Raw genomic sequence first — 11,443 nt, forward strand, 5'->3', positions numbered from 1 at the left:
CTATAAAGACACATGTACATGTATGTTTATTGTGGCACTGTTCACAATAGCAAAGACTTGGAACCAACCCAAATGCCCATCAATGATAGACTGGATAAAGAAAATGTGGCACATATACACCATGGAATACTATGCAGCCATAAAAAAGGATGACTTCATGTCCTTTGCAGGGACATAGATGAAGCTGGAAACCATCATCCTCAGCAAACTAACACAAGAACAGAAAACCAAACACCACATGTTCTCACTCATAAGTGGGAGTTGAACAGTGAGAACACATGGACACAGGGAGGGGGAACATCACACACTGGGGCCTGTCGGGGGGTGGGGGGCTAGGGGAGGGATAGCATTAGGAGAACTACCTAATGTAGATGATGGGTTGATGGGTGCAGCAAACCACCATGGCACGTGTATATGTATGTAACAAACCTGCACATTCTACACATGTATCCCAGACTTAAAGTATAATTAAAAAAAAAAAGAACTATCATACAGAGTATGTGCTGTAGTAATTTCAGGAAACAGAAGGTCAGAGGGCTCCTTTGGGAAATATTTCAGATCCATAGCATGCTGCTGAGGTTTTGTAATTTTGAAATATAGGTGAGTACCAAAGAGACAGACAAACTAGAAAATGACCTGAAAAAATTTCAGATAGCAAGCAGCAAAGTTTTCAGACTCCATTAGCTTTTAATTGGTAGTCATGCAAATACTACTGCAAATCCAGGGGACAATTTAATGGACTTTTGGGAAGAGCAGAATTTTTAGAGAGTGCTGTTAATAGTCGTAAGAATAGTTGCAGTGACTAATCCTACTCCAAAGATATCATCACCCTCCCACCTTATAGAGCCTCTCCACTTCCCCCATTCAGTTCTAAACTGCCTGGTTTAGAAGGCAGGCAGGCATTTTGAAGCAGGTTAGATTCATGGATCTTAAAGACCTGTTTCTCTCCTTCTATCTCACAGCCCCTTTTCCCTGTCTTTTATGCTCTGTAGAGTCCCCCAAGGTATTTTCTTCCAGTGACAAAATATATGGCTACTGCCAATGTTCAGTTCACTAAGTATTGATGAATCACCAGGTACATGAATGCTCCACTCGATTCTCTGGGACCAAGAAAGATAACGAAAAGTCACTGTAAAAAATGTCCCTCATTGGTACAAATGAACTACAGAACCCTATGCTTTTGGGCATGGAAAATTAATAGGGAATGAATTCCTTCATTAGGGAAGCATAGCTGGCCAAGCAACCCTGGATGTGTCTATTTCCTGGAATTTTAACAGTCCCCCTCACCAAGCACAGATCTCAGATCCCACCACAGGCAACTCACAACATCCTCAGTCCCAGCCCTCTTCCATATTCTGGTCTGTGAGGCCAGACCAACTTCTTAACCACCTTACTGTTTTCTTTGCCTCCCAACTCTGGCTGGCCCAGAGGTGTATGCCTTACTTCCTGCAGAACATTTTCTACACTTCCCTAAGCTTTACTTGGGTCAGGACTGAGCTGCTCAGACTTTCTTAACCCCTACTTCTCCATCCCACCTTCCACCTGGGAAATTCTCATCTTCCCCAGGTGATAGTTTTAACTTGGTGAGTTATACCAAAATGAAGCTCAGTCTTCAGCTGAGACCCAGCTTCCAACATGGAAGGGAGAGCCATTCTCCATTACAGGCCCCCAGTGCTACAGAAAGGGAGCCATAACATTCACACAGCAAGAATTATGTATTTGTGGTAACAGGGGGGCCATGCTCAGTCTCATTCAAGTATGAGAAGCTTACCATAAAGCAGGAGAGATAGAACACATGCAAAAGTAACTCAAGAAATAGAATATGACAAATGTACTCAGTGGCACTGATGGAGTAGTAAAGGGGCATAAATGAGGGAGAAAACTTTTCTGAGTGTTTAAGCACAGCTTGAAGAAATGAGAGGCTTTTGAACTGGATCTTAAAGAACGAAAAAGGTTTCCATAGCAGAGATGGGCAAAAGGACAGGCAAAGAGAAAAAGCAAACCACACAGTGGGCAAAAGGAGGCATTCCTCGGGTGTAGAAAAAAGTACACTAGGACTCACGTGAGTCTAAAGAGCTGGGTGGGTGTGAGTATCCAAAGCCATCTCCTATGGGCTTCTTAAATGTTTTGCCTATTAACTTTTTATTTTAAACTTGAATAAAACTTTGTCCCTGTCTTAATTGTTGAATCCTTTTTCTTTTCAGGCCAGAGAAGGGGAAGTAGCCATTATCGATAAAGTCCTAGACAATCCAGACTTGACATCTAAAGAATTCCAACAATGGAAGCAGATGTACCTCGACCTTTTCTTGGATATCTGTCAAAATACCACCTCAAATGACCCACTGAGTATTTCTTCTGAAGTAGATGTAATCACTTCCTCTCTAGCACACACTCATTCATACATTGAAACGCATGTCTAAATGTATTCTGCCTTCAGACCATCTAGTACCTGCTGGTACTCTGAACAAGTATATAAGGTAGTTTTTATATCAATGTGTGGAACACTTGACAAGCTATACTTTAATGTTACCAAACTATATGAAACAAACCATATATGGTCACAATACCACTATCTTTAATGAGCATTTGTATATTTTATATGCAACAGTGCTCAGCTTATGTTTACCATGTGCAAAATCAACTGTCTTTAATGACTTAAAATTAACTTTTGCAAACAATTCTAAATACAGGTGGTCTTCAAGTAGTAAAACCACAAAAGGCAGTTTTCTATCTATGGTCATCTTTTCTCCCTTTAAGTTAATTTTATATAAACAAGACTTCAAAAGTAAATCACATTTTTTCAGGTGCAGACATCCTTGTGGGTGGGAAAGAATTTAAACCTTTTTTATATTTATTAAAATGTTCTAAGAATTTTCTTAAACATTGCACAAAGTTTAATGCTGTAGTTTTATTTTTGTGAAATGTAGATGCGCATACAAGAGCTAAGCAAAATAGAAGAGCATCGACATAAGAAAAGTTCAGGTATCTAATATTCGTCTTAATAGTCTATTAACTTGTGAAAGCTAAGTTAATGGAAATATTATTCCAAATCTATGAGAACACTTGGTGTATCAGGGCAAAGCTTTGTAAGATGTTTTTGTAACTAAGACCAAAATTGAAGATAGAGCTGCTTTATTTTCTTGGTTTAAATCTTCCTTTATTTTTGTAGTGATGAGATGCTGATTGTGTACAGAAGAATTTGAGAGGGGATTTTTAAAAACTGACTTAACACACCCAGAAAGGCAGCTAACAGCTATATATATATATATAAATTTCAGCCCAAACTCATGTTTTTAAACTCCAACTCTTAAAAGACAACAAGGTATAAACTGAAATGAATCAACTTTCCACTTAGTTTCCAATTTTCCCCTAGTCCACTAATTAAACTTAGGTAATTATACTTCAGGTAGGGAAGTACAATATGTTTAGTTTCAGGCTGATGTGTGTTATAAAAAACAACATTGAAAAATAAAAATGTACTTCCCTTCTAAGGAGCAAGCAGGTGATGGTCATTCAGAGAGATGTCACATTGAATTATGAGAGAAACAATTTAGAGGTTTTTTTCCTGGCTTCATGAATTGTTCTATAGAGTGGATGAAGTCTAAGGAAAAGTCCTCTTCATATATTTCCATTTATAAGCGTCTTGTTTTTGAAAGTGATCACAGCATGAAAATGACTGTGCTGCTTTTTAGTGTCTGGCTGCATAATGTACAAGTCACAATTTGCTGTTTTGTTCAGGAGGAGAAAGGGAACCTCCTTTACTATTCTATATCCTAAAATCTACTTCTAATCAGCTTTATACTGTTGCCTGTACAGCTCAGTGAATGTACTTTCATCTTTAAGAGTTCAGATATATGCCAGTGAATATTTTTGCTGTAGAGGAGAAAGTAAAAACTCCACAGCGGGGATCTTTTTCTTTGCTTTTGAAACCACCATTGAATCACTATCGTTTTGCAGACTTTGCACAACTGTACAGGAGAGTGGCCTTTCTACAGCACATTTTCAGTAATCCTATATTTAGTCAAAATGGATGAGAAATCATGTATTAATGTTTGTATGGAATTTTGGGTCCGGTGTAATATTTTTATCATTTAAAAAGAACTCTATTTGTAAAAACATTTATTTACTGCATGGATATTGACGCACATTAAATTTGTGGGATTTTGTATATGTAAAAAAAAAACAAACAAACAAAACAAAAAACCTCTTGTCCTAAAATGAAGTGTGCTTGTTAACAGGTGTTTAGACTTATTGATGTTTACTAGACCAAATGTGTATGTTCACTTAAAAATATATGTACCTGATGGATGTGTCATGTTTACAGTGGCCAGGTTGTGGCCTGTAAACAGCAAGCAGTTGACGGGAAGACTAGCTCTGTTGCTACTAAGCAGCTTTTACTTTTGTAAAGTCAGCTCTGTTGTTTTAAATGGTAAAAATTAAACTAATGAATTTGACAAGACTCGTGGCTAGCCTAGCATGAAAGAGACCTTTTAACACTATATAATATCTGTACATTTTATTGCATTCGTTTCAAATCTAGGAGAGAGGCAGCACTGTAAACTGAAGTCAAATAAATTCAGCTCTTAATGAATCCTTATAAAGCACCTACTTTATTCATGCAAAGTCCTTACCACATTTCTTTGTGACCTAATTATACAGCCACCACCCCCCACCCTAGTTTCTAGTTCTAACTTTGCTGCCTCATTGGTGATACAAGCCAAAAGCAGCACCTGTTCAGTATATACAAGTGTCTTATCTAAGACCCTGAAAAATCAAGCTGGTTTCCCATTTACCTGAGACGAAGTTTAAAACTTTACCTATTCCTCTTTCCTTTCTCTGTGATTCTTTTGGGGGAAGTGGGGGTAACCACCAAAAATTGATTTTTTTTACAAATATAATCTACAGTATGTCTGCAGAATGAACATTTAAAAGAGTATGAAAGAAATCAGTTTTTGTTTTGTTTTGGTTAGACATTCCACTTAACCAGAGGATCCTGATTATTATGGCTAAGGGTTGATGAAATGTGACTTAAAACCAGTGAGCTGTCTAAAGTCAGGGCAAAAGCAGCCTAGGGTGACACCGGTGACAGAAAAATTTAAGGATACTTTCTAGATTAAAAAAAAGTGCTTAGAGATTTTTTTTTTCCTTCTCAGTTCCATATTTATATCAAACCATCAGAGCAGAACTGTAACCATGGCTCCGGATCATAAAATCATAGTTCTCCTTACAATGATTTCATGGTATTTAACCAAGGCACTCTCCTTTCACTATTTATTCAGATAATGCCATCTCCTAGGACTTAATTACAGCCTTTATAGCCAACAATTTTCTGAGTTTTGTATAAACTTCCTGTGGTACATTTTTTGGCCTTTTTTTTTTTTGGCACATAAGTAATCACTGTTTTGCACCTAGGGAAACACTTTAACTGTAAGAGGGAAAATAAGGTCATATTTTATTTGTGAAAGTCCTTCTCTAGCCTTGCGTGAGCCTTTCTAAAAATTTTCTTTCACTAGCTCACTCAAGTTGATTCATATAGCCTTCTATTTGACCCCCCGCCCCGCTGTCTCCCATTCTCAGCTCAAGGAGAAATGTTTCTCTTTGCTCAAGGCCTTGTTTGCCTGTTAACCTTCAGAAGCCACTCTGCTCCCAGAATCCCTTTCTTAGAAAAAGCCCATCCGTTGCTCTGTAAGACTAACCAAGCGCGACTTTCTCCTCCATTGCGGAAGGAAACTGGACTGACCCATTCAGCCCAGCACCAAATCTAGCGCCTCTCCAACCTCTCCCTCCCTCTCGTCGTCCCCACCCTCGGCCAGCTGCAGCACTGCGCACCGCAGGCCGCTCCAGGCCCAGGGCAACGCGCAGCCGATGTCCTCCCAACGGTCCAGGTCGAGGTCGTAGCCCACTACGTTGCGGGTAGGCACCTGGCGCGAGTCCCGCCACTTGAGGCCGCCCAGCAGCAACGCTGTCTCCTCGACCACGGCCAGCCCATAGCAGAAGCGGTCGTAGGGCAGCGGCCGCAACCGAGTCCACTGGTCGGCGCCGGGGTCGTAGCGCTCGATCTCAGAGAAGGGCTCGTATCGCCCCAGAAAAGCAAACACAGCGCCGCGCAGCACTGCCATGTGGTGCCCGAAACGTGCGGTGCCCATGGGTGCCTTCTTGCTCCAAGCCTGCTCCTCAGGGCCCAGGACGTATAAGTCCCGGAGGCTGCTCGCTCCGCCCTCGCCTCTCCCTGCCTTGCCCCCCGAGATGTACACAACACCGCGGTCCCCGACGGCCCCCGCGTGACCGTGCAGAGCCCGCGGTAGTGCCCCAGCCGCCGTCCAGCGGTCCCGACGCAGGTCGTACATCTCCACCGAGGCCAGCACCTCACCGCCCGCACCCAGGCCCCCGACGGCCAGGAGCCTCTCGCCCACCGCGCCGCACCAGAAGTGGGCCCGCGCTTCCCGCATGGCGGGCACTTCCGTCCAAGCGTGGAAGCGCGGGTCGTAACGGTGCACTTGGGCCGTGACCACCCGCGAGTCGTCGGCCAGGGGAGAGGATGCACTGCCGGAAGGGCTCTCCCCACCCAGGACAAACAGGAAGTTGCCCGCGGTGCACACGCTGTGCCCCAGCAGTGGTGTGGGTAGCTGCGTAAGGCTGCGCCAGCGGTGATTGTACACATCGAAGGCCACCACGTTCTGGGTGAGCTCCCACTCCTCCTCCTCCTCCTCCTCTTCCTCCAACTCTTCCTCTTCTTCTTCGGGCTCTGGGGCGGCGACCCGGCCCCTAGCTGCCCTCTGCGGGGCCGCGACCTCCTCAATCACCACCTCCCGTGCCCTGCGCCCCCCCACCAACAAGATGCGGGTCTGGGGGCTCCGGATGCTGGTCTGCTCGCCCTGCATGAGCGGCTGGCGGGAGGGCGTCGTGTGGTAGTTGAGGGCCTGGATGATGAGGCCCTTGACCCGGGCGGGCAGCACGAGGCCAGAGCCCGAGTACACGCGCCGCAGTACGTCGGCGGGAACCAGGCCAAAGCGGACACGCTCCAGCAACTCTGTACAGTGTGCCAGGCGCTCAGTTGTGGGCTCCTGCCGCAACCAAGCTAACGCCAGGCCCAGTAGCCGGGCCTCGGGCACCCGCGCCACGTCGGGGGCACCCAGTACAGCCCTCAGCGATGTAGGGTTGAGCTCCAGGAGTCCCGCGGGGTCGGCGCCCCGCGCCAGCAGCTCCTGCAAGTGGCTCACGATGCAGCGCTCGGCCGCGTCCAGCGTGTGAGCCAGGCCAAAGCGCGCTGCCACGTTGGCGGCGAAGCAGCAGTTCTCTGGAGCCAGCTGGCGCTCCAAGTAGCGCCCACAGAGCCCCAGGGCCTCAGTGACCTGCAGGTAGCTGGCGGCCTCCAGAGTGTCCTCTACAGTGTCCATGGAAAGCGACAGCCAGGCAGTGTAGATGAAGTCCAGCAGGCGCTGCAGGCCGGCTGCCGATGGCACGTGCAGGTGGATCACGCGCGCCCGGGATTCCTGGGTGTGGCTCTTGAACAGGGCCCTGAAGTAGTCACTGGAGCACGCCAGGAGCGACCTGTGCGCCGGGAATTCGCTGCCCTCGGTCTCCAGTGTCACGTCGCACAGGAAGCCCTCGGCGCGCAGGGCCTGGTAGCCGGTGAGCAGCGCGCCGCCATGAGCTTTGCAGTAAGACAGGAAGTAACTCATTCTACCCAGGGCTGGAAGCAGCCTGGTGGGACCAGAGGCCTGCTGGGCAGGGCCGGAGGCATCCCGGGGCACAACACTCCCGGGACCCCCGCGTAAGCCACAGAGCCCCTAGCAGGGGCCCATTTCTGCCTGCTCAGTTTAAAGCCCAGGGCTCCTTCATCCAGACCTGCAGATCGCCCAGTGCCCCTCTCAGAGCAAATCCAGTCTGGAAACGGTTTTCGGAGGCCCCTAGTAACGGAGGGCGCGGAATTTGGAGGCTTCCCGGGAGTGTGGGGCTTGGTTTCCACGACTGCCGAGGCTTCCAGCGCGTTGCCCGAAGTCCCCTCCCCGGCCCAATGTGGAGAGCCCACACCTGCACGCCAGGGGCGGCGGTGGCTGCACACCATCACCTGGAAGAACCGAGTTGCCGGTGGACTCCGGGGGTGCTGGATGTCCGACGGCGCAGATGCGGCGTCCCGGGAGTGCAGGGCGAGGACTCTGACCTCTCCGGGGTGGACGAGGAGGACGGGTTCTGCGGGCACCCGCGAAGGCCGGGGACAACTGGTCACGGGGCAGTGGGCGGGTGAGCTTGTTCCGCGCGGAGGATCAACTCAAAGCCTAGGGGATTAGGGAGGGGAGGGCGCAGGTCAGAGCGGCGGGTCAGAGGCGTGATTGGGCGCCGCACATAACATGCCGGTAGCTCACAGCGACAGGAATAGCGCGCCGCCTCGGCCTCCCGGGCGCGCCCCGCCCCGTGCCCTGACTGCTGGCCGCGAACCGAGGGCACGGGCGCGGGTGAAGCGGCCCGGGCCAAGGGCTTGACTCCAGTGACCCTACTGGCCACCAGTGTCACCAGAGGGTCCCAGGAACCCGGTTGGGGTTGCGGGAGCCGGAGTTCACTGGAGAGGCACGAGTCGCCGGAGCCCCTCGACCCGGTAGTGTCGGCGGAGGGGCGTCCGGCTGGGCAGGAGGAGTGTCGACCTCCCGGTGTCCCTGTGTCTGGGAAAGAAGCCCTGGCTCAACTTTCTGCTTTGAAGAGGCCCTAATTAATCCAGCGGGAGCGAGGATTAAGCTGCGACTTTGCGCGCTGACACCCAGTAGGCCGCTGCGCGCTGAGGAGGCACTGGCGGGAACCACGCCCGGGCGAATCCCAAGCTCCCCGCCAGCGGCGCTAGGTAACGTGTCCCTCACCTGGACTCACCCTTGAGAGATTCTGGGCCTACTCTGAGCCCTTCGTGAGGCAGCTCGCGTCTCCCAGGCTGGCTCGTTTCACCTTTGTTCCCACGCCCGTTCCCAGACCTCACCTGAGTTTTCCCTTCCTATTCTTGGACCCTGCCCCGACCCATCCCTTTGCAGCATGAACAAGGAAACTGTGGTTGACTTGGGTTTTCTGCCACTCATTGTACACTTCCTTTGGGAAAAAAAAAAAAAAAAAAGTCATTGCTTCCAATTTCTCTCCCCGATTTTCCACGCTCTGATCTAATTACTGGCTGCTACATCCTCGATGTTATCCCGGGATAATGAGCCGTACGGTTGCAAAGCTCGGTAAAGCTGGAATTTCGTAGGGCCCTTCCTCATAAAGTTATTTTTTACAAGAAACGCCCCAGCATGGAAATGACTAAAACCACCCTGATCTTGAGACTTTAGGAAAGCATCTCTCCATCTCCATCCTGTTCTTAAATAACTAAATGATTAATATAACTGGTCTTTTTCTTTCTTTCTATTTATTTATTTATTTATTTATTGCCAATTTGGAGACTTCTTTTGCTTTCATCTGGGATTGATTTTTCTATTTTCTAGTGCAACCCCTCTGGCAGCCTTTTTTAGGTGAGCCTTTTGAGGGCATCTGTAATAACTCGTATTTCTGACAGCTGGGGTTGTATTTCATAGGGAAAAACAGTTCAAGGAAGGATAAAATTATGTCATTTCCTACCTGGCATGCCATTAGTACTTACAAGGTCTCCAATTAGAAGTAATTCTTTAAATGCATAAAAGTATTAGTAAAATGATTTTGCTGTCAAAGATGAAACTGCATTATGACTTAAATTAGCCAAATTATAAAGTGCAGGCAGGGGCTCCAGTTGGGCTTCCTTAAACTCCAGAGGCTAAAAATACTCCAATTTGAATTCCTAATGTTAGAGCTAAAGCTGGGTTGGGAGGGCAGGTGCTGGATTTGTGGGGATTTGGGGGTTTTAGCATTAAAATTATTGATTCACAAGTAAAATACCAGTTTGGTTCACTTTGCACAGATCTACATTTTGAATTCAAATGGCCTTTACCCAACCCAATAGAATTTTGCTAGAAGGGATTTTTGAGATCATTTAGTCAAACTTTGTCCCTTTTCTCTGAAATCTTGTTTTTCTTTTTAAACAAATGTGACAAACAAGCCCCAGTGAGAGTACGGTTTGTCTGGATGACTTGGATATTAAGTTACCAAGTCTGTACTAGAATCAAGGGCTCCCTCCCCACTATATTATGTGACCTTATGTATGATAAAAATAAAATTGTGCAAGACACAGTTTATTTAAGCCAAATAGGGTGATAAAGTACACTTATCCCCTTTTCAACTTAAAGCTGTTTAAGTAGGTCTTTTAAACAGCATATATTTAATCCAGAAATTGTATCTTATCCCATCTGATCTGTCCATCACCATGCTTCCAGATTGAATCCAAAATGTCACACTTACTTGAGAATAAAGATGCCGTGAGAGACTTTAAACTCTTAACATCAAAAATCCAGTTTTACATAACAAGTATGTGTTTATTGCTGGCCCAACATGCTACCTTAACATATTTTGCCATTGAAGGTTTAATGAACTGTGTTAACTGAATATGTTTTCATATTAGGTGTGTTTATAAGACCTTCTTTAGAAAATGTAACTGTCAGTCTACCTAAAAAAACATTGTCCTTTGAGTAATATATATGAAAAATATAAGTATTTTAATTTCTGTGCAATTTTTTATTTTTAATTTTTGTGGGTACATGGTAGGTGTATATATTTATGGAGTACATGAGATGTTTTGATACAGACATGCACTGTGAAATAAGCACATAATGAAGAATGGGATATCCATCCCTTAAGCATTTATCCATTGAGTTGCCAACAATCCAATTGTACTCTTTATTTTAAAATGCACACTTCTTATTGACTATAGTCACCCTGTTGTGTTATCAAATAGTAGGTCTTATTCATTCCGTTTTTTTATCCACTAACCATCCTCACCTCCCCAGCCCCCACTACCCTTCCCAGCCTCTGGTAACCATCCTTCTACTCTCTGTGTCCATGAGTTCAATTGTTTTGATTTGTGCAATATTAAGTATGCTAAATAAAATTTCAGTGTGTGCTTTTTAAAGTTGTTGTAGATGTGTATCTTAAGTTGGTGTCAGTCTGTTTCGGCTGCTATTACAAAACACCGTAGTCTGGGTAATTTATAAACAATAGAAATTTATTGCTTACAGTTCCAGAGGCTGATAAGTCCAATATCAAATTGCCAGCAGATTTAGTGTCTAGTGAGGGCTCTCGCCTTCATAGGTGGTGCCTTCTGACTGTGTACTCACATAGCAGAGGGGTGAGGAGCTAACAAACTCCCTCAGGGCTCTTTTGTAATGACACTCCTCACCTCCCAAAAGTCACACTTCTTAATACTATCATATTGGAGATTAAGTTTCAACATATGAATTTCAGGAGGACGTATACATTCAGACCATAGCGATTTGGGTTCCCTAGAAGCACGCTTTGTGACCCAACCTGAAGGAATGTTGATAGACAGATCTAACAGGGT

At 46.1% G+C, this 11,443-nt stretch overlaps 2 protein-coding genes across 5 annotated transcripts in view; one reads left to right on the forward strand and one right to left on the reverse strand.

Moving 5' to 3' along the window:
• The window catches only part of CNKSR2 (connector enhancer of kinase suppressor of Ras 2), a 280,798-nt gene extending 276,339 nt beyond the window's left edge, over positions 1–4,459 (forward strand). For all 4 annotated transcript variants that reach the window (XM_003819559.6, XM_003819560.6, XM_024927273.3 and 1 more), the window contains one exon: positions 2,205–4,459. In XM_003819559.6, coding sequence (XP_003819607.1) covers positions 2,205–2,420 — 216 coding nt within the window. In that variant the 3' untranslated portion in view covers positions 2,421–4,459. The remainder of the gene's footprint in view (positions 1–2,204) is intronic.
• On the reverse strand, positions 4,050–11,124 carry KLHL34 (kelch like family member 34). Its single transcript, XM_055106654.2, has one exon. It carries the CDS (start codon positions 7,680–7,682, stop codon positions 5,745–5,747), a length of 1,938 nt encoding a protein of 645 aa, XP_054962629.1. The 5' UTR covers positions 7,683–11,124; the 3' UTR covers positions 4,050–5,744.
• Positions 11,125–11,443: the final 319 nt, after the last annotated feature.

The sequence above is a fragment of the Pan paniscus genome, chromosome X (genome assembly GCF_029289425.2).
Source record: "Pan paniscus chromosome X, NHGRI_mPanPan1-v2.0_pri, whole genome shotgun sequence".
NCBI lineage: Eukaryota > Metazoa > Chordata > Mammalia > Primates > Hominidae > Pan > Pan paniscus.

Coding starts and splice junctions, on each gene's coding strand:
- KLHL34 (XM_055106654.2), bottom strand. CDS start 7,682: ATGAGTTACTTCCTGTCTTACTGCAAAGCTCATGGCGGCGCGCTGCTC.